Genomic DNA, 22,778 nt, shown 5'->3' on the forward strand with positions numbered 1-22,778 from the left:
TCTTACCTGTGTGACGTTGAACACCAAGTAAGAATAGTCGCCCTTGGCGAACGTGTCCAGGCTCTCGCCGTCGTCCCAGTAAAGGTCTCCCCAGGCATTGGCGTTCTGCGACAGGGCCGCAATCAGGTGAAGAGCGTTCCCACTGCCCACCGATGTGCTGCCTCCGAGTTTCTGAGAGGGAAAGAGATCAGCGTGTGAAATCCAGATTCACTGAAAGCAGCCCCGACTAGGGCTGGGCGATGCCTGGTTTTCAACATTGTGATATATCACGATGTCTGAAGTAACACTGAGAAAGGCTGAAAAAGAGGCTGGGATGTGGAGGAAGGGAGGCAGGAGCGATCAGGAGGAAGGGAAGGAAGCGGCCTGCTTGCTCGGGCGAAGGATCTCCTGCCTACTTCACAGCCCAGCCTCAGCCTTGGCAGAGGGAGCCTGAGAAAGTGCTCTGCTTGCCTGCGTATTTGCCTTCCTCTGAGCTGCCGCTTTCTGAGAGGGGAATAGGGGCCTCCTAACAACTCTCAGCACCCTTAAAAAGAAAACTACAGCTCCCAGAATTCTTTGGGGGAAACCGTGACTGTCTGAAATGCCGCCAGAGCACTTTAAACGTATGGTGTGGATACGGCCTCAGTTCATAAATTCACAGCAACAAATGTCCAACACTTATTTGATAACAACATTTATACAGTGGTATGCAAGGCCTTCTTTCACTTTGATCTCACTGCACATGGCACTAAACTGGTCTTTGTGTCTGTAATTATATTGTTCTAAATGGGGGCAGGGGTGTCAGTCTGGATCATACCCTGGGTTCCTTCCAGGCCTGCTTAGAAAAGGCTACTGAACAAGTTGTAACAGTTCCTTTCTTAAGGGAAAGGTTTGGGTTGGACAGTTAAGTACCGCAATTTAACGTATCCAAAGGGGTTGCTCTGTTGCCATAGAGACAAATGGCTGGGCCTTTTTGCCACCTTACCTGGCAGGATGCCACATCATCCTAGGATGGAGAACAAATCAAAAGGGATTGTGTATAGGAGGGGTGTGTGTATGTGTGTGTGTTGGGCTGATGCTGGAAGCTAGAGGCAGGTCTTGCTCTGTGCATATTATGCACAAACAGCATAATATGCACAAACAGAACTGAGTTCCTCGGGTCTCCAAGCCCCCTCTCCCAGGCTCCCCTCTCCTGCTCCCAATGTGGCTGGGAAGGCAAATTCAGCAGTTAACCACAGTTTGCTGTGCCGTCCAAAGCTAGGCCTGCAGTTCATCTTTGCTGTGGTTAAACAATGAGCTCCAGCAATTGTGGTTTGGCGTTGGCTTGTTCGAAAAGTAAACCACAACAAAGCCTATAGGTTATCCTACAGCACCGCAGTGGGCAGTATGTGACCACGCAGGTGCCGTTGGACCTCAACTCCCATTAGCACCAGCCAGCAAGGTCAGGGGGTAGGGTATGATGGGACTTGCAGTCCCGCAATATGTGGAGGTCCAAGGGTTACCTACCCACCCCTTTTAAAAGAAAAGCCACATGGTGGCAGGTGGAAGAGGATGAAAACTATCAGGCCTCACCTGGGTTGGCAGGATGGTTCCTTCCCGCACATGCACGTTGATGTGATCCAGAGGTGCCGCCATCTTCAGGTTCTCCCCGCTGCTGTTCACTGAAGAGCCCTGCAGGGGGCAGCGAGAGGCTGAGCTGTCAGGTTCATGCCAAGCGGTCAGATTACAGCAGCCTCTGCCAGCCTCACAGCAGCCCCCAACATCTGGAGCATGGGTAGGCAAACTAAGGCCCGGGGGCCGGATCCAGCCCAACCTGCCTTCTCAATCTGGCCCGCGGACGGGAATCAGCATGTTTTTACATGAGTAGAATGTGTCCTTTTATTTAAAATGCATCTCTGGGTTATTTGTGGGGCATAGGAATTCATTCATTCCCCTCCCCCAATATAGTCCAGCCCCCACAATGTCTGAGGGACAGTGGACCAGCCCCCTGCTGAAAAAGTTTGCTGAGCCCTGATCTGGAGGATGCCACGTTGGGTCGGGGCTCTATGAGACACACGGCCGCCTGTTTTGGGTCACTGGTTTTGGCCTTCAGAGCCCGAAAAGGTTTGACGCCACCTAATCTGGAGGAGATGCTACACTTCCATGAGCCTTGCCCTGCATTTAGAGATCAGTATCCAAGACCTGGACTGTTGGCCCACCAGCGAGAGTTGTTAGGCTGGTGGGAGCGAGGGACAGGGCTCTCTCAGTGGTGGCTCCACACCTCTGGAATTCCCTTCCCTTCCCAGAGAGAGAGAGAGAGAAAGAGATGGCCTCATCCCTGCTGCTTTCAAAAAGAAATAAATCCGTAGGCACATTTATTAAGATTAGCTGAACAGTGATGCACTAAAAAAAAAAAAAAAGAAGAGTTAACTGCTGGGTGGTCTTTGTGTCTGTAATTATATTGTTCTAAATTAGGGGGGGGGGGAGTCAGTCTGGATCAGACCCTGGGTTCCTTCCAGGCCTGCTTACTGAACAAGTTGTAACAGTTCCTTTCTTAAGGGAAAGGTTTGGGCTGGCCAGTTAAGTACAGTGGTGCCCCGCAAGACGAATGCCTCGCAAGACGAAAAACCCGCTAGACGAAAGGGTTTTCCGTTTTTCGAGGCGGTTCGCAAGACGAATTTCCCTATGGGCTTGCTTTGCAAGACGAAAACGTCTTGCGAGTCTTGCGAGCTTTTTTCCTCCCCCCCCCCTTTTTCTAAGCCGCTAAACTGCTAATCCGCTATTAGGGATGCTTCGCAAGACGAAAAAAAACGCTAGATGAAGAGACTTGCGGAACGAATTATTTTCGTCTTGCGAGGCACCACTGTACTGCGATTTAACACATCCAAAGGGGTTGCTCTGTTGCCAGAGAGACAAATGGCTGGGCCTTTTAACACCTCACCTGGCTGGGTGCCAAATCATCCTAGGGAAGAGAACAAACTGAAAGGGACTATGCATAGGAGGGGTGTGTGTGTGTGTGTCTGTGTGTGTTGGGCTGATACTGGAAGCTAGAGGCATGTCTTGCTCTGTGCCGGACTCCAAAACTGAATTTGGGGCTTCTCTGGAAACCTAAGGGGCCCTTTGGAACTCCCTGCCTATTGAGATCAGGAAGGTGCTTTCACTGCATTTATTTCAGCACCCGCTAAATGTACATTCTTATTGAGACAAGCCTACCCAGAAAGTTTGTATAGGTTTCGAATTGCTTTAGTCCAGGGTTTCCCAAACTTGGGTCTCCAGCTGTTTTTGGACTACAACTCCCATCACCCTTAGCTAGCAGGACAAGTGGTCAGGGATGATGGGAACTGTAGTCCAAAAACACCTGGAGACCCAAGTTTGGGAAAACCCTGCTTTAGTTTATTCTGTTGTGGTTTTAACTATTTGTATGTTTTAAATTATGGTTGCAATTTTTTTAGCGATAGTTTTATCGTTTTATCTTTTTTGGTGAACCGTGTGGAGGCATTTCCCCTACGATCAAGAGGTATATAGTTTTTAATTGAATAAATAAATAAATAAAGGGGAGGCAAGATCTTCTGGGGTGTTAATGCTGTGAGATCCAGCAGAGGAATATTTCCCAGTTTCCTTTCCTGGGGCAACAATGACGACCCAAGCAGAGAAATTACGAGACCATCGCGGCTGGTCTGACGGGCCGCACGCTCTTACCGTGTAGTAGTCATACCACAAGCCTCGGGGAAAGTAGCCAATCACCGAATTCACGCCAGGCTCCAGCACGGGAGTGAGCAGCAGGCCCCGCCCCCAGAGGAACTGCCTGTCAATGGAGTAAGTGGCCACATCCTTCGGGAACCTAGGAGGGAGAACACCACACACTGATTGACGCCACACATTAAAAGCACCACAAGACCCCTTTAAAAAGCTATGGCTTCCCATAAAGTGTAATGGTTGGAATGTTGGACTAGGGCCTGGGAGGAGCAGGGTTCGAATCCCCACACATCCATGAAGCTCCCTGGGTGACCTTGGAACCAGTCACCATCTCATCGCCTAAAACCACGTAAACCACCTTGAGATCCTTGGAACATAAAGGTGGTATAAAAATGTAATAAATACAATAAATAAATAAATAAATAAAATGTTTTGTTTAAGGGTGCTGAGAGTTGTTAGTAGTCCCTTATTACCATTATTGTTATTATTCATTCCGTTTATATACTATCCTTTATCCAAAGATCTGAATGTACAATGTTAAAAACACATGACAGAACATCAATGATACAAACTTTAAAAGAAAAGCAGACTAACAGACAGCCTAAAAAATGAATCAAAAGCATACTGACAGACAGCCCAATAATAATAAAATAATCATTATAATAACAGTCCCCTGTCCCACATTTTCACAGGCCATAGATTATTTAATAGCCATAAGGTTAAGGTAAAGGTAAAGGGACCCCTGACCATTAGGTGCAGTTGTGACTGACTCTGGGGTTGCAGCGCTCATCTCACTTTACTGGCCGAGGGAGCCGGCGTACAGCTTCCGGGTCATGTGGCCAGCATGACTAAGCCGCTTCTGGTGAACCAGAGCAGTGCACGGAAATGCCGTTTACCTTCCCGTCGGAGCGGTACCTATTGATCTACTTGCACTTTGACTTGCCTTTGAACTGCTAGGTTGGGAGGAGCAGGGACCGAGCAACAGGAGCTCACCCTGTCGCAGGGATTCGAACCGCCGACCTTCTGATCGGCAAGTCCTAGGCTCTGTGGTTTAACCCACAGCGCCACCCGCACCCCATTTAATAGCCATAGGCCCTGGTAAAGAGGAATGTTTTTGCCTGGCACCTAAAGACATGCAATGATGGCACCTCCAAGAGCTGCAATTCCCAATTTCCTGGGAAGACTAATGGAGTGTCAAACCACAGTGGGAATGGAGGTTCTGAGAAGGGAACAGGGGCTCCTAACAACTCACAGCAGCCTTAGCAAACTACGACTCCCACAATTCTTTGTGGGAGGAGCCATTGCTTTTTAAAGCAGTAGCACAGAGCTTTAACTGTGTGGCATGAATGTGGCTTGGGTGTCCCAGGTTGAAAGTGCCCCCGCCTCTGGTTTAATGGGTTCCTGATTCTGTTAGGGACCTTGAGCTTCATGTGGATAACCCCCCACCCCACCCCCGGGAAGAGGGCTTTGGCAAGGCAAGGGAGAGAGCTGCGCCGTTCTCTTAGACCTGAACCATGCCCACTTACAAGCCCCCTGGAAATCAGCACAATTCCTTACTCAAAGAAGAGAGGCCGGGCCACGGTGTCCCCTTGCAGATGAGCCCGGTGGAAGAGGGAGTAGAGGTACGGCAAGAGGGCATAGCGGACCTCTAGTGCTGTCTTCATGGCAGTTCGTGTGGCAGGGCTGAACGTGGAGGGATCCTGGGCCTGAAGAGAAGGGCGGAAAACAACAGTAGGCAAATGAGCTAAAACGGTGGCACACAGAAGACCAGGGCAAAGGAAGCTGTGTGGCGTAGGGGTTAGAGTCCTTGCATGGGACCCGGGAGACCGGGGTTCCAATTTCCACTCGGCCATGAAACTCACTGGGTGTGACCCTGGAGGCTGGTCACTGCCCTTATCCTAACCTACGTCACAAAGTCGTGGGGATTAAATGAGGAGTGGGGAGAACCAAGTGCAACATCTTGAACTCCTTGGAGAAAGGGGGGGGCGGTTATAAATGCAACAAACAAACAAACAAACAAACATGGTCCAGATTGTGCAGAAACTTGAACTTTTTTTAAAAAATGAATTAAATACTGTATGCTTACATTGTTGCAACCTGCCCTGGGATCTTATGGTGAAGGGCAGGGAAGACATCAAATAAAGAAGAAAACAAAACCAACAATGATGGGAAGCTGAATTCAGAGCTTTCTTTACCCTGCTCTGAGTCGTATCTGAGGATCAATTCAGAAAATCATGTTCTGCATCAGGTGCGACCAAACACTTTGAAAGAAGGGGCAAAATAATGTCAACGGCATAAAGCAAACTGGGTGGTTTGGTTACCGGCACTCAAAAGAGGCTCCCTCTTACATCTCTGCATGAGCTCACGGCTTCCCAATTGGAGAAGCAGACTCAGATCAGAGACTCATGCAGAGTGGCGGTGGAGCACTCTGAGGAAGACGGGCAGACCTTACTGTCTTACCCGAAAACAAATCGTGCTGCACGTTAGCAAAGTGTGCCTCCAATTCTGGTTCTGAAGAATTTTTATTAACGAAAGCAAGAGAAGCAAAAAGTTTTAACTCAAATGCTGTGAGGGTGGGAATGCATTAGCTAATCAGAAGTTTGAGAAACACTTAAGGTGAGTCCCCGTCCTGCCCCCCAGCAGCTTCACCTTCACATTCTGGGTGTTGTGGTTTCGTGCAAAGGGGTAGAAGGCTCCCAACTGCATCCAGCGAATGCAAAGCTCCTCCGAAGTGGAGCCTGAGAAGCCGCAGATGTCTGCCCCAACCAACGGGATCCCAAAGAGGCTGAAGCTGAGCACCCCTGAGGATTCAGGCAGAGGGGAACGGAGTCAGTAGTGGTCAGGCGATTACTGACATTAACACCTGGATGAATTTCAGATTAGATCACCGCAATGCATTGTTTATGGGGCAGCCCTTGGAGACAGTCTGAAACCCCCGACTGGTACAGAATGCAGCCACCTGCCTATGGAAACTATGCCTGTTTTAAAACAACTTCACTGCTTCCAGTCTTTTTCCAGGTCCAATTGAAGGAGCATGGTTAAACAGGTCTGGAAGGAGCTGGATCTAGGATTGGTCCATAAAAAACACTCAGTGTTAGTGAAGTTAGCCCTTTATTCAAAGAAACCCAAACAGTGCAGGCCTAATGATCACAGCAATTCTTCCCAGTAGCTCTTGCCCCAAAGAGGCAGTGGTGAGGACTGAAGGTCCCTGCCTACCCACCACTGCTTAAGTGTCCTCCTCCCCAGGGTTTCCCCCAAGCAATCTGAGACTGGGTTAGTGTGCAAACATTCTTTCCTCTGCTCTTTTCATTTCTCTGCATGTTGTAGGAGACCGGGGGGAGGGAGCTGGTTGCAGCAAGAGGGTGGGACTCACTGGCTTTTTCAGCAGCCTGCCTCATCTCTGTCTCCTGGCGGCCACCCCCCCCCCTCTCCAGGCTCCACTTCTGTCTCTGTAACTACTATCTTCTGTAACTACAAGCCAAAGGCTGCCTCCAGGATCATACTGTGAACTGAATGTAAGTAAACTTCTTAATATTTTAAAGAGAAGGCTGTTGTGTCTTTATTGTTTTTAAAAGAGAATAAAGGGGAATTTACCAGGAACAATCCAATCTGGACAAGCCAGACCAGATTGCTTAACTCAAGAGAGTCAAATGAATCTACCAACTAGCTTCTTATACAGAGAATGTGCTCTACTACCAGCTCACTAGCATGAGGAAGGATAATGTTTAATCAATGTACAGTGGTGCCTCGCAAGACGAAATTAATCCGTTCCGTGAGGCTCTTCGTATAGCGGTTTTTTCATCTTGCGAAGCAAGCCCATTGACAGCTTAGCGGATTAGCGCTATTAGCGGTTTAGCGGCTTTTAGCGATCAGCTGTTAAGCGGCTTAGCAGCTTAGGAAAAGGGGGGGGGGAGGAAAAAAAACCCGCAGGAACTCGCAAGACATTTTCGTCTTGCGAAGCAAGCCCATAGGGAAATTCGTTTTGCGAAGCGCCTCCAAAAGGGAAAACCCTTTCGTCTAGTGGGTTTTCCGTCTTGCGAGGCGTTCGTCTTGCGGGGCACCACTGTATCCTCTCCTACTATCCACAACATTCCCACAAGAATAGGGTGCTGGACTAGATGGGCTATGGGCCTGATCCAACAGCCAGGCTCTCCGTGAGTCTTTCTGGAGAGCTGTGTCTGCAGCTGGAAAAGAAAACCACTTGCACATACCTGGGATGGAGCAGACCATGTCTTTCCACTCGCTTCTGTTGTCACCAAGCCAGTGCCCTGAATACCTGCCCTGGCTGGGGAAGGAGGAGCGGGAGATGACAAAAGGCCGCTTCCCTCGGATCTTGACTAGTGCGCTAAAAGTGGGGGGAAAGAAATAGGAGACTAGCAAAAATGTTTGCTCGTAAGCTGAGAGCACGGGAAGGGATGCCAGCTAACTTTGGCCCTGGAAACCGGATGTGTCTTGTTTGTCTGTCACTGATGCTCTCATGCCTCGGAAAAACCCATCCACCGAGGCGAAGGGAGCTTACCTAGCAGTAGCCTTGGCTTCCATCAGCCCATAGAGGTTATGGAGGTTGTAGTGCACAGATGCGTTCTGCCTGGAGGAGGCACAGATGGTCTTGGCGGAAAGGGAATTTCCCAGTACGGCTGGTGGAGAAAGAGAACGGCTGGTTAGAAGAAGCACAAGAAATTGCATATGCTTGGCAAACAGATACGAACTCCTGTCTGGGGTGGTTGACCCATGGAGACCATTTCTCTCTCTCTTCCTGTTGCACCCAAACACAGAGGCAGTCACTCAAGAAGGCTATTGTAGGATCATGGGCATGTACAGCAGGATCTAAAGCATCTCCTCTCTTACCAGGCACGTATGGGGGTTTATCCAGCTCTTCCTGGGAACAGCCTGCGGTGGAGCCATCCACAAAGTTCGAAGGTTCATTCATGTCCTAAAGCAAAGAGATTGGGGCCAATTAAAATGTCCCAGTTCACACACTACCCACGGAAATTTAAACTTTCCTCAAGCACAGGTCAGTTGCAGACCATGGGACTTGCCCTGAAGCCAACACGAGCATTTTAAGCGCAACATTTTTTCGTGTTTCGAAGGCACAGATATCTGTGTTTGTTCAATGTGAATGTAGCCCTAAGGTTATGGCCTGACCACAGGTTGCGAAGCAGTGAGGGGTGACCCCCCCCCCCAGCTCCTCAAATAGGGTTGGCTCAGAAATAAGCCATGCTACTCCCCATCCTGTCTGCAAAAGTGAAAAATAACTTGGCTTGTTTTTGAGCCAATCTGAATTTGGACTGGAGGCCACCAGCAGCAGCTCTGACCTGCAAGCCTCCCTCCCTCATCTCCCCATAAGCCTCCTTGCCTGCCCCCTGCTCTTTCTCCCCCCACCCTTCCTTCCCACCCACTCACCAGCCCTCCCAACCCCCTTTTCCTGCCCCACATGGCTGGCTGTGGCAGCTGACACTCTTAATTTGGGGGAAAACAGGAGCAGGGAAGAGAAACAGGTCTCTCATCGCCTCCCTCTGCTGCCACATCCAAGAAGCCCACGGGGGAACTAAACTATTGAAACGCCTCTTGGGAGAAATTACATTTGCCAGGATCAACTTAGGGGCGCATTTATTCAGGTATTTATTGTGTTTCCATCCCACTTATTTCTCCAAGGAGCTCAATGTGGCACACACGGTTCTTTCCCCCTTCCTTGTTTAATCCACATAACAACCTTGCGAGGTAGGTTAGGCCAAGAGGCAGCAACTGGCCCCCAAGGTCACCTTGTGAGCTTCATGGCCAACTGGGGAGTCGAACCCCGGTCTCCCAGGTTCTAGTCTGACATGCTAACCACTAAGCCACACTGTTACAATATGGATACAATGCAGCTGCAAAGTGCTAGCTTGAAAAGTAAACCTGATGGGAATGTTGGGACTGCCCGTGGGAATCAGAGGGACAGTCAATTCACAGTGCGAAGCACCGGAATTAGCTCAGAGTGTAATATGAGCTCTTCCGTTTATTCCTGTCCAGGAAGTGTTTGTCACTAGACTGCTGGAGCTTGTAGAGAGCAGTCATGTTTTTTGTGATGCTGCAAAGACAGAAATAAAGGCATGTAAATACGTTTCTGTCTATCTCTTTGCCCTGCCCAGGGGGGGCAGGAAAGAGGGGTGTGTTCTTCTCACGCTGAGAAGGATCGCCTATTGCGACCTAGCCTGGATCTTGCTGGGGAATGCAGCCAGGGAGGTCAACAGGGAATCATGCCGGGTGCCTGGGAGAGTTGCCAGTTTCTCCTGATAAAGGCTTGATTCCCGACATCTAGGAAACTACCTTATACCAAGTCAGACCACTGGCTCACCCAGCTTAGTGCTACCGGCAGTGGCTCTCCAAGGGATTGGACCTGGGACCTTCTACATGCAAGGCAGGTGCTCGGCCAATAAGCTATGGTCCTTCCCCCAGCCTTGCACCTGGTCTGCTGTTTAACAGCACCCCTGGCACTGGGCTTTAATTTTTAGCTCCCACATTGGGTCAGAGGAGTGTGGGATGTGATCCATGAGAGGCAGTCAAGTACAACATTCCTTTTAATGCTTGAGAAGACATGCAAGGGAATGTTTGGTCCAGCCAGTCAAAACTTCTTGTTCCTTCTGGCTGGAGCATCCTTCCATTTGTATGTGGTAGGTGGGTGTGACCTAACCTGCCCAGGTAACAAAAGGACAAGTTATGCAGCACCCTTCCCTCTTTTTGGCTTCCTTCTTCGTTTGACCAGCTTTTAGCTAGGACTGCTCTGCTAGCTCTCAGGAATCCAACTGTGAACTGATGTGAGTAAACTTCTTTTATTGACTTTGAATAAGATTGTGGTGTCTTTATTCTTCTAGGAGGGATTCAAGGGAACTTACCAGGAACGTACAATTCAATCTGAGACAGACTGAATTGTATAATAGTGAGAGGCTCACACGAGCCTGCAACCAGCTGTCTGCTGTGCATGTAAAAAGGGGAATGTAACTCTGCTAAGTAAAGGAACTTGCTAGCGCAAGTTAGGAAGAATATTAATAAACAATATATCCTTTCCTGCCACCCTGAAAATTCCCACAAGGAGTGACAGACTATGACTTGGGAGACCAGGGTTCAAATCCCCACTCAGTTATAAAGCTCACTGCGTGGCCATGGGCCACTCTCTGTCTCTCAACCTAACCTACCTCTCACAAGGTTGTTGTGGAGATGCCACGAGGAGTGGCGGGAATCACATACCAAACTTTGAGCTCCTGGGAGACAGAGGTGGAACATAAATGCTTATAGGGACAGAACCATCTAAAATGTATAGAAACTTATTCATGTATGCTACTACAGTGGCTAGAATGTCACTCGCCCCAAAATGGAAAGAAGTAAGAAGTCCCAGCAAAGGAAGAATGGATACAAAAACTTATGGAATACGCAGAAATGGCAAAACTTACCGGAAGAATAAGAAATCAAGATAACAAACTTTTTAAAATAAAAGAATGGAAATGGTTTATTGAATATTTGCAGAAAAATTGTAAGCAGGTAAGATCATTGGCAGGATTATTGTATTAACCTGAAGTTTGATAAGAGTATATACTTAAAGTAGATGAATAAATGAGCAAATTAAGTAAATATGGATATGCAAAGGATATTAAAAATAAATTTAAGGAATCGCAGAAAGAGGGGGAAGGAAGGCAAGTTTTGAAATGTTAAAATGATTGTGTATTACTGGCTCAGAAATGGAAACAATAGGAAATACTGACGATGGAAGAATGGAGAATGAAGCCGTTAGACTATACTGAGTTGGATAAATTGACTGGGAAAATTAGATATCTAAGAGACCAAAAGTTCATCGAGGACTGGGGAAAATTTGTGGAATATCTGAAAAGTATAAGTGAGGGACAGATAATGCTAGAGGGATTTAAAGAAGCACTGTGAAATTTGAGAAGTATTGTTTAAAGGGAATAGAAAAAGAAAGGTTTAAATAATGACAATACAAACCTCAGGAATGCGTAATTTAAATAATGACTATGGATGATTTACGGAAAAGCTGAAGGAAGTCCAGAAAAGAGATAATTTGTGAAAAATTGGATGTGAAATTATTGTGTTTTTGTTGTAAACTAATAAAAATTATTTTATAAAAAAAATGAAATGTTAAAATGATTGTAAAATTAGTGAAATGTATAAAATTAGTGAAATGCATAAACTTGAAAAGTATAAATAAAATTTGAAAAACTGGGGGAAAAAAAGAGTAGATGATCCTTTGGGTGACTTCCAACTGTACAGTTCTGTGATTCTAATACTCCAAATCTAATAATCATCACCTCCCCTTTTCAGTGCCCACTCAACTGTTGCACCTTTTCTGTTTAGAAACCGGGAAAGACTGAAGAAGGAACTTACAATCCAAAGGCCATCGAAGGGGACGAGGGAGTGGAATCTGTCCAGGTTTTCCAGCCACCACTGGTGAGTGTTTAGGTTAGAGAAGTCGGGGAAAGCGGTGAGGCCAGGCCAGACCTAGGGGGTGGGGGACAATAGCACAAATCCGATGGATAAAATTCAGGCAGAGTTGAACCCAATCAACTCTCTGCATGGGGTGCAACAGGTTAGCGCCTTATCCAGCCCACCAGGCTTACCCGTATTTATTTATTTTTTAATTCATGTTTACCATCTAGGCCAGTAGTTGCCACCAGCCTTTGGGTTCCATAAAAGTATCCCCAGTGAGAATACCCTGTAGTGAGAATAGCTCTTTGTACAACACACTAAGGAAGATAACAATACAATAAAATTCAAAACAGTAAACTGAAGAGGCAAAACGCACCCTGCTCCTTCACTCTCACCTTCCCTATCAGAGGTTTTCCTTGGGTGCTGTTGATGAATATTCCACGCTTCAAGCCTTCATCATAAGGCCAGTAAGAGCCTGGAGGTTGGGTGCTGCTGATTCCTGGGTCCTGGGGGGGAAGCAAAAACAGGCTAGGATCCACACAGCAATGAAACCAGCCTCTTGCACCAAATGGATCTTTGGCTACCTGCTTCAAGAAAGGCAGGAAACTCAAATGTTCTGCTGGGCTGGAGCAGTGGTTCCCCAACATTTTCAGGCCACTGCCTCGTTTCCATAATGTCACCCCCCCCCCCACTGTCCCTGCAACTGTATGTCAGTCGGGTGGAAAAGCTCTATAGAACGGGGGGAAAGCACACATCACTAAATAAAAGGCCATTTGTAGGGAGAACAGGGATCTTTGCTGGAAAGTACTTCTGAGCAAACAGGATTTCGTCCATGGATGAAGGGCAATGCAAGTTTTTATGGGGAAGAGAATGCTATATTTAATGCCACATGGAACCGCGTTTTCCGTTCTCGCTTCTAGATTGCATTTTGCCTCCATGGCTAAATAAATAAAACACACAGGATTTGGGAAACGCAAAGCTCTAAATAAAGGGTCCCAGCATAGCAGCAGCCTTTGATGAAAGCTACACCAGAGCGACAGGATGTTACTAACCTTGCTTGAAAAAATCAAATCGTATCTTGGAATTGCACATTTATATTGCTGGAGTAAGAAAGAAGTGAGAAAAGCAGAGAGAGGTTACCAGAATCATCACGTAGCGCTGCCCATGTTTGTGAAGGTCTTCCACCAACTGGGGGAGAGTGCCAAACTTCTGGGAGTCAATGGTGAAGTCTCGATAGCCATCCATGTAGTCAATATCATTCCACTGGGCAGCCTGCAAAAAGAAAGCGTAGATATCATGGAACTGTAGAGCTGGAAGGGAATCTGAGGATCATCTAGTCCAACTGCCTGCAATGCAGCTGCCCCATGCAGGGATTGGACCTGGGACACTGGCATTATCAGCACCATGCTCTACTCAACTGTGCTACCTCAGTTGAGAAAGAAACAGTGTTGGACCAGAACTGCAGAAAGCTACAGTGGTGCCCTGCAAGACGAATGCCTCGCAAGACGAAAAACTCGTTAGACGAAAGAGTTTTCCATCTTTTGAGGTGCTTCGCAAGACGAATTTCCCTATGGGCTTGCTTCGCAAGACGAAACGTCTTGCGAGTTCTTGCGAGTTTTTTTCCTCCCCCCCCTTTTTCTAAGCCGCTAAGCCGCTAATAGCCGTGCTTCACAAGACGAAAAAACCGCAAGACGAAGAGACTCGCGGAACGAATTAATTTCGTCTTGCAAGGCACCACTGTACTAACAGCACAATTCTATCCCTGTCCACTCAGAAGTAAGGTAAAGGTCAAGGGACCCCTGACCATTAGGTCCAGTCATGACCGACTCTGGGGTTGCACGCTCATCTCGCTTTATTGGCCGAGGGAGCTAGCGTACAGCTTCTGGGTCATGTGGTCAGCATGACTAAGCCGCTTCTGGCAAACCAGAGCAGCACACAGAAACGCCGTTTACCTTCTCGCTGGAGCAGTACCTATTTACCTACTTGCACTGGTGTGCTTTCCAACTGCTAGGTTGGCAGGAGCAGGGACCGAGCAACGGTAGCTCTCCCTGTCGTGGGGATTTGAACCGCCGACCTTCTGATCGGCAAGTTAAACCCACAGCGCCACCAGCGTCTCTTCACTCAGAAGTATGTCCTATTAAATACAGTCTTATTAAATGATTCAGTCTATTCAGTGTTATTAAATTAACTTACTATCAAATTAAGTTAAATTAGGATTGCCGCCTTAGCTATTAAACACACTGGGCGACCTTAGGCCATTCACTCTCTCTCAGCCTAACCTACTTCACAAGGTCATTGTGACGCTAAAGCAGAAGGGGGGGGGTGTACTGTCCTAAGAATATAAGACAAGCCTGATGGAGCAGCTCAGGGGCCCACCTAGCCCAGCATCCTGTTCCTGGCCAACCAGATGCCTGTGGAGAAGTCCGCAAGCAGGGCCCAAGCCCAGGAGGCCTCTTCTCTCCTGTGGTTCCCAGCCACTGGCATTCAAAAGTACTGACAACCATTGGCCGACAGCGGCTGACAACGGCTCTCTAGGATTTCAGACAGGAGTCTTAACCAATCCCTCCTTGGGAGATTCAGGATTTGAACCTGAGACCCTTTGCATGGAAAACACCATGTGCCACACCCCTGACCTAACTTCTGGAGGGTCCCTGTTGATGTTTACCTGCGGGATCTGAAAATTCCTCATGGCCTTGACGATCTCCCAGGTCTCGTTGCTTGTTCCATATCCCCAGCGGCAGAGATGGAAGCCCAATCCCCAAAAGGGAGGCATGGCAGGGAAACCTAAAACAAAAATCAGCAAAGTGTTAGGTGTGCTGCCTCCTCTGCCCCAGAGCCACAGTCTTCTTCCTGCTGTGCCTTTTGACTTGTCCAGTTCGGAGTTTACTGTGTATTTGCAGTTATTTGCGTTCCGCTTTAATCCACATAGTCCAGTGTTCTTTGTCATGGTCCAGTTTACGGGCGATCAAAGTCCCAGCTAAGGAGGTTGGGATCGGAGACAAGATGGCGAGGTAGGAGCAGGAACGAGAGTCCAGAAGCCAGGGGTCCGAGGGTCAGGAAGCAGGGAGTCACAAAGTCAAGGGTCCGAGGGTCAAGAAGCAAGGAGTCAAGAAGCCGAGGTCCAAGAATCAGGAAGAAGCCAAACACAGCAAGGTGGGAAACGAGTTGCTGTGGCCAAGAGCCGAAGGGAAATGCTGACCTTATATCTCTTCCCGGCTCTTGCCACCAGGTGCAGTGAGTTTCCAAGCGGCCTCACCTGTGTGGCCGCGCCTTGCCTCTCCGGAACAATCTTAGGAAGGCCCCAGTCCTGCAAAGCCCTACTGGTCACAGGGCCTGGCTCCTGCACACACTCCTAACATTCTTCAGTCTTGGGTCCCCAGATGTGGGTGGGCTACAACTCCCATCATCCGCAGCCAGCTTAGCCTGGTGGGCAAGCATGATGGGAGTTGTAGTCCACCCACTTCTGGGGACCCATGATGGATGAACACTGTTGTAATCCACATGACAAGAACCTCAAACAACACCAATCAGCATGATTTACGTTTACCCAGTGCAGGGATAATCCAATATGTTGGGGAAAATTGAGCTCTGAATCACTGCACTTGGGGTCATAGATGATTTGTTTCTGTGTTTTGGGGTGGGTGGATCGACTGTCACCGTCTTCTACTCCCCTTTCCATGCCCACCACTTCCTCAACACTCTCTCATTTCTTTTTGTAACTATTTCCAGTATGCATGTGCCACTGACTATCCACACATCACCCCCCACTTTATTAGTCGTTCTGCCATGCCTCCCCAGTATTACAGCATTGTTTCCACCTGGAGGGGGTGCTCTTGCATTATAGCATAATGAAAGCAGGGCAAACCAGGAACGTTTGTCATGTGAAAAATTGCAGGAGTTCAGCAGGAAGCTGTGGGATTGGAACCGAAGCAGGGTGCCTGCACCCAGACTGTTTACATACTATCAAAAGCACAAAGCACAATAGACAAAGGGACGTTTGGAAGAGCCTATAGATACTCACCAATCACCTGCTGGTACTGCTGGACCACCAAGTTGGGGTCTGGGCCTAGGAAGATGTAGAAATCCAGAATGCCTCCAACGGGTCTCCAGGTGAGGGCAGGTGCCGGCTGAAGCACCACCTCTAGGCAACAAACAGGAGAGAGGAAGACTTAGGGTTTGTCCACGGTTCTGCTTGTGTGGTTTTCCACCTGCCCACTGCTTTCTCTGGGAAAACCAGGGCTGAATCAGAGCAAACATCAATCCACAGAAAGCCCAACTGACGAATGTTCAAGAGTGTGTTTTCCCTGGGGAAAGTGGTGAGGCAAGCGAAAGTGTGTGCTGTACACATTAGTGCTGAGACTTTTCATCTGTTTATTTGTTATTTATCTGTTTGATTATTTCCATTGCTTTTAAAAAGAAAAAGAAAAAAAACCGTTTAAAAAAAATTCTGTATTGCTAGGCTTTGGCAAAAAGGTGATGCATAAATATTTAAGCAAATGAATGAATGAATAAAAATAAATGTTGAATTCAAATGGGCAGATTGTTGGGCAGAAGGAAGCTTGGAGAAATCCACAAAAACGGGGAGAATAGAGAAGATTTGTATTTGGTATCCAACAGAAACCTTTAGTGTAACTGATATTTGAATTTATGGCTTTCGATATCCATCAACCCTCCGTTAAAAAAAATAAAATGCTGGAAATTGCTGGAGGTATAAAGGACTGTCAGACTTTGAAAGGCTGGCATCAGTGGATCAAGTACATCAATTCTGATGAATTTTAAAATTGCAATAAATGTGCAATTACGGTAAGTGTTTTACTGTTTTGAATTTTATTGTGTTGTTCTCTTCCTTAGTGAGTTGTGCAAACCACTATTATGAAGGAAGGCACTGGGGGTGACATTATGGATCCAAGCTGGCAGTGGCCCAAAAAAGTTTGGGAGCCACTTCACTAGTTCTTAAGAGCCCTCGGGGACACACCAAGATCCCTCTTCTCCCTTACTCTTCATGGCTTTGCCGACACAATCTGTGTCTTGGAAGTACTTGGCCAAAAGGGTGCCTGTAGCCCTCTCAGCTGACGCAGGCCACCTGCCTCTCCCTCTCTTTTTCTACCATCCACTCTGCAGTCTCCATGCAGTCAAAAGGCCAAATCCCTTGGAGAGAAGGTCAGAGACAAGACACAGCCAAGGAGGGTTGAGAAGCAGCTGGCTGTGAAGGCAAGGAGCCAGCAGCTGCAAGATGCGGTTAAACCGCCCAGCGGTTGCTAAAGAGCCCGCCTCACGGCAGGAAACAGATGGCTCTTGCCTCCGTAAAAAGCCCCTGCTGCACCTCCAAAACTCCATTTTCCTCTGTTACTTCAAAAGCACTGACTCAGATTGGCTTCCCGCGCATCTGAAGTCCATCTGATTACCTGAAAAGCATGTGTCACCCGGAATTTTTTAAAAATACATACAAACCCCTGAAGACGAACCCACTTTTGACCACCCTCTGACTAGTTATTCAAAAGAAGTGAGCTTACAAACATTTTTCTCTTTGCTTCCAGTGAAGAGCCTGAAACTCCCTGGTTTTCTTTATTCATCGCCTTCAAGCAGATCCACATGGGCAATGCCGAGAACGTTCAGATTGGTTTAAGTATCTAAATTATTTCACTGCAAAAGGTGCCAAGGGGACACGTACCCATTGCGTTGCTGTTCAAGAGGAATACCCCATGGGAAGCTCCGTCTCTCTCCATGGCAAGGTAAAAGGGGTGGACGCCGTAGAGATTGAAGGACTCCTGAAAACAAAAAGAAGTCAAGACTCATTTTCAGCCAGCACTTCATAAGAACGCAAGCAGAGCCCTGCTGGATTGGGGCCAATGGCCCAGCCCGTCCCACATCCCATTCTCACGGTGGCTGACCAGATGCCTCTTTGTGGGAAACCTGCAAGCAAAACCCAAGCCCAAGATCCCCCTCCCAGTGCCTGTAGCCAGTGTGGTGTAGTGGTTAAGAGCAGTGGACTCATAATCTAGTGTACCGGGTTCGCATCCCCGCTCCTCCACATGCAGCTGCTGGGTGACCTTGGGCTAGTCACGCTTCTCTGAAGTCTCTCAGCCTCACTCACCTCACAAAGTGTTTGTTGTGGGGGAGGAAGGGAAAGGAGAATGTTAGCCACTTTGAGACTTCTTTGGGTAGTGATAAAGCAGGATATCAAATCCAAACTCTTCTTCTCCTGCCATGGCTCAGGGTCCTGCTTGCAGATAGCCCAATAGATGCATCTGGTTGGCCCCTGTGAGAACAGGATGCTGGACTAGATGGGCCACTGGCCTGATCCAACAGGCTCTTCTTGGGTTTAGAGAGGCAGCCAAACATGACAGTCCAGCATCCTGCTTCCCACAGAGGCCAACTGGATTCCTTCCAGGAAGTCTACAAGGAGGAGATGGAAAGCAATCATTGGATGAGCCTCCCTGGGTTTGCCTGGTCACAAAGCCACCTAACTTCATGGCCATCAACTGTGGCAGCAAGTTCCAGAAGTTAAGTACAGTGGTGCCCCGCAAGACGAATGCCTCGCAAGACGGAAAATCCGCTAGACGAAAGGGTTTTCCGTTTTGGAGGCGCTTCGCAAAACGAATTTCCCTATGGGCTTGCTTCGCAAGACGAAATGTCTTGCGAGTTTTTCCGACTTTTTCTTCCTTCCCTCCCTTTTTCTAAGCCGCTAAGCCCCTTATCAGCTGATCCGCTAAGCCGCTAATAGCGCTAAGCCGCTAAGCCATCAATGGGCTTGCTTCGCAAGATGAAATAACCACTAGACGAAGAGAATCGCGGAACGGATTCTTTTCGTCTTGCGAGGCACCACTGTATATGTATGGAGCAGAACTTTCTTGCCTCTTCCCTGGGTCACATTTATGGAGGAGTGATGGTTCTGACAGGTGTCGGTGATTACAAACATGGTGTCTTATGGGAACATTGGCTCGTGGGGCAAACAGCCACTTTGGGGGAGGAAGGAATTTTAAATAGGAAGGCAACCTGAAGGGGGTAAGGTTAACCCAACCGAGGTCCTGAATTGAATTGGGGACTCAGCAGTTGTTATTAATCAACTTTAAAAAAAAAAAAGCATGGGAGAATCTGATCCATCTTTGGCCATTCAAACATGTAAGGAAACAATGAAAGAAGAGAGAACATTTGACCAGGGAGGCGGCAATAAAGCTACAGCATGACTGAAAATAGTTAAGCCCCCCCCCCAATCTTGCATAAAAGGTACCGTAGGAGGGACATCTCGGGCCCAGAAGGTCAGGGTGTTCCACTCCAGACTATGCAAGAAGTTGCTTCGATGTTCCCCCAGTCCATAAATGAATGTGGATGGAAGGACTGTAGAAATCTGCAGAAACTGATCAGCAAAGAACAAGGGAGCCACTGTTGTGTTCAACCTAAATAAGAGAGGGGAAGAGATGTTAGGAAGGACAGGTGACGAGAAAAAGGCTGCTTACAGACGTTTCCCCTTGCCAAAAGTGTTTCTGGTCCTCATGGCTGAACAGAGAGAATAGCTTTAAAATGTGGTGGGATACTAAAGTCCAAGGGAAGGCCCCTCCTTCCAGGAGAGGTCCTGCTTTAGGCCTGTTTCACACACTACTGCATCAGTCTGGAAGTGGGACATGAATTTAAGAAGTGAATAACAAACACATAAATTTAGAGGGGAAGAGACGGATTCTTACAGCATGGTCCCTGAAGATTTCCGCTTCACAATCAACCCAAAGGGCTCCTTGGAGAACTCAATGGTGTACAATGGATTCTCTGCTCTCTTGGTTGCTGGAGGAACATCAAGGGGCACTTCATACCGAGGCTTTGTGGCATCAGTGATCTACAAAAAGGGGACACATAGATACACCCAGGTAAGTGGGAGGCGCAAGACACCGTGAATTGTGCCAAGGGCTGAAGCTGAGGCCAGGATCCTAAAGCTGCATGTGAGAGCGAAAGAAGGTCTCCAATTGCAACCACTTAAGACAGCTTCTGCCAACCTGAGGTCTTTCCAGTGCCTTGGACCACAATGTCCATCAGCCCCAGCCAGCATGGCTGTGCTGAGTGGGGCGGATGGGAGAGGCTGTCTCCGACAGCTAACATCAAATAAATTATAAACAGAATGTACAGTACGGTCGCATCTTGTGCAGGGGTAACGCAGGGATGGAGTGTATACACAAAAACATGTATACTTGAACCACCCCCTTGGAACTCCCCCCCCCCAATCCCTCCAGCAAGGCAGAGAGCTTAAAAGCTCTTTCTGCACCCACCTTGTGTACAATTGATATGCACAATTTCAACCAGTCGGCTTTCAACCGCACAAGGTTGAAACCACACGAGTAAATTGGGCGTTAAGTTGCGGCTGTACTGCATTGATTGTAAATGTAATGTGTTTGTGTTAATGTATCTATGCTTGCTTTAAGATGTGTTGTCAGTTGTCTGGAGTCCTTTGGGTAACGTGCAACGACCAAGTATTCATTACCATTATTATTATTATTATTAATGAATATGAATAATAATGATAATTATGATAATTATGATGGTGATAATAATATTAATAATATCACCAGGCTGATGAAGGCTGACTGAAGACCAGCAGCCTGATGAGGCGGGCACGGTTAGCTTTCAAAAGCGTTTTTCATTGCGCAAAACTAGCATTTCCTGCATGTACAAATCTCCCATTTTCCACTGCCTCTCTCCCTTCCGAATGCACATCCAGCATGAACATCAGGGTATGTGGGAAGTCAGATCACTGGCCCATCAGTTTTGTCTCCTCACAGACTAGGGTTTCAGGAAGGGGTTTTCCCCAGCCCTACCTGCAGAAGCTGGGGATTAATCCTGGGAACTTGTACACCCCAAGCAGATACTCCACCACTGAGGTATGCCCTTTCTCCTCTTCCCCAAGGCCCCTGCCCTGAAGGGTTCGTTGCGCACCAGGACTGCCCAGCTGAAAATAGCAGAGCTGATCTGGGTGGGGAGCCAGTGCACACCCACCCTCAGATGTTTTGAGAATACAACTCCCAGAATCCCTGTCCATTGGCCATGCTGCAAGGGGCTGGTGGGAGCTGGAGTCCAGCAACTGATTCTCCAGCCCTGGAATAGACAGCACGCAGAATCGAACATATGGCTCACGTTTTGGGAGCTAGTGAGAAATCTTTGCCTGTTTTCATTTCAGTGCACCGTAAACTACTTGAATATCACTGAATATCGTGATTTATCATTTAATCTAGCACAGGAGCAGTGAACTTGTTGCTCTCCAGAAGTTGTCGGGCTCCAACTCCAATCAGCCCCAGCCATCATGGTCAATGGTCAGGCATAACAGCAGCATGGCAACATCTGGAGGGCCCCTGGTTGCCCAACCCTAGCGTACAGACTGGTAAAATGTGTGCTCCCTCGTGGGCTGACAGCCGATTCCCAGCTCCCTTGTGAAGGCTCAGTAGGATTAAAAGGGGAAAACAACAGCTCTGGGAACAATAACTCATAGGAAACGACTCGCCTTGACATGCAGCCGGGCATCTGTTTCAAACTCCACGCTGAGCTGCAGCTTCTCAACATCTCTTGGGTAATAGGTCTTTGCCTTCCTGGTCAGAAATCCTCGCACTCCCAGCTCAGTCTCATTCAGGCTGCCCAAGGTGTAACTGGGGAAGTCAGGCGGGTAGAAGCACCAGGGTACCCCCCTCTCGCTGCCCGAAGGCCAGTCACCATCGACGAAGCAGCATCCCCGGGCCTCGCACAGCTCCCGCGTCACGACTGTGCTTCTCTCCGGGAAACAGTCAAAGCGGAGGCTTTCTGGGATTGAGACGCACTTGGTCAGGGGTGGCGTTCCGTGCTGACCCCACCAGATCTGCCCGAGAACCCAGACGGTCACCCCGCTAAGCAGGGCGGCCACTGTCAGGAGGCCCCCACCCAGCCACCAAGCGGACAACTTCTGATGACACAACGGTTTCCCATCAGAGGCCTCCTCTGCGGATTCTGTGATCTGGGGGACGTCTGCCGTCAGCTTCTGATAGGACTTCATTTTCTGCGTGCTGGAAGGAGAAAGGAAGAAGAAACCCACTGTGACAATATTTCTCTTATTCGCAACCACAGGAACTGAAGAAATAAGTGCAGAATGTTATCCACCACCATTCCAGTAACTTTGACATTAGACTACTGTGATGCACTGTACAAGAGATGGCCTTTGAAGACTATTCAGAAAGTTCACACAGCCAAAAGTGCAGCTGCTGAGCTGTTGACTGGATCAATAAAACTGAGCACATCTTGCCAGTTTTTAAACAGCTTCCCTAACTGCCAGCATCTTTCACAAGCGTGGAAACTGAACATGAGCCTATAAAGCTGTTTAAGATCTTTAATTCCAAGTGTGGTTTTTAGGCTTTAAAACAAGGATGGGAAACCTGTGAACCTCCAAACATTATCGGAATCCACCTGCATCAGCCCCAGCCAGTGTGGTCAATGCACAGGGATGATGGGAGTTGTAGTACAACAAAATTTCTGGAGGAGTACAGGTTCCCTATTCCTGCTATAGTAACTGATGCAACAAAAGTAGGAAATTAATCAGAGTGTCCTAAGAAGCAGTTTTGGTACGTGTGGTTTTTAACTTGTTCATAAAAGATCTAAAGTTACAGGTGAGAAATGAGGTGGTCACATTCACTGACAATATTAAATTGTTCAGGAAAAAGCTCCAAAAGGACTTTTCCAAACTGAGTGAATGGGTGGTAAAAACA

At 48.0% G+C, this 22,778-nt stretch overlaps 1 protein-coding gene and 1 long non-coding RNA gene across 3 annotated transcripts in view; one reads left to right on the plus strand and one right to left on the minus strand.

Annotated features, from left to right (window-relative positions):
- LOC307203341 overlaps positions 1 to 22,778 on the plus strand; it is a 71,893-nt gene that overhangs the window by 9,128 nt on the left and 39,987 nt on the right. The window lies entirely within an intron of this gene.
- The window catches only part of LOC307203155 (lysosomal alpha-glucosidase-like), a 41,592-nt gene that overhangs the window by 5,633 nt on the left and 13,181 nt on the right, over positions 1 to 22,778 (minus strand). For both annotated transcript variants that reach the window (XM_079953735.1, XM_079953736.1), the window contains exons 2-18: positions 21,551 to 22,082; positions 19,752 to 19,897; positions 19,301 to 19,466; positions 17,741 to 17,837; positions 16,091 to 16,210; positions 14,735 to 14,853; positions 13,210 to 13,341; positions 12,465 to 12,575; positions 12,028 to 12,141; positions 8,503 to 8,587; positions 8,174 to 8,291; positions 7,866 to 7,999; positions 6,304 to 6,455; positions 5,212 to 5,360; positions 3,658 to 3,799; positions 1,552 to 1,650; positions 7 to 171 (exon numbers count right to left, since the gene is read on the minus strand). In XM_079953735.1, the coding sequence (XP_079809861.1) occupies positions 7 to 171; positions 1,552 to 1,650; positions 3,658 to 3,799; positions 5,212 to 5,360; positions 6,304 to 6,455; positions 7,866 to 7,999; positions 8,174 to 8,291; positions 8,503 to 8,587; positions 12,028 to 12,141; positions 12,465 to 12,575; positions 13,210 to 13,341; positions 14,735 to 14,853; positions 16,091 to 16,210; positions 17,741 to 17,837; positions 19,301 to 19,466; positions 19,752 to 19,897; positions 21,551 to 22,072 (2,571 nt within the window). In that variant the 5' untranslated portion in view covers positions 22,073 to 22,082. The remainder of the gene's footprint in view (positions 1 to 6; positions 172 to 1,551; positions 1,651 to 3,657; positions 3,800 to 5,211; positions 5,361 to 6,303; positions 6,456 to 7,865; positions 8,000 to 8,173; positions 8,292 to 8,502; positions 8,588 to 12,027; positions 12,142 to 12,464; positions 12,576 to 13,209; positions 13,342 to 14,734; positions 14,854 to 16,090; positions 16,211 to 17,740; positions 17,838 to 19,300; positions 19,467 to 19,751; positions 19,898 to 21,550; positions 22,083 to 22,778) is intronic.

The sequence above is a fragment of the Podarcis cretensis genome (assembly GCF_951804945.1).
Source record: "Podarcis cretensis genome assembly, chromosome: 14".
In the NCBI taxonomy this organism is placed as follows: domain Eukaryota; kingdom Metazoa; phylum Chordata; class Lepidosauria; order Squamata; family Lacertidae; genus Podarcis; species Podarcis cretensis.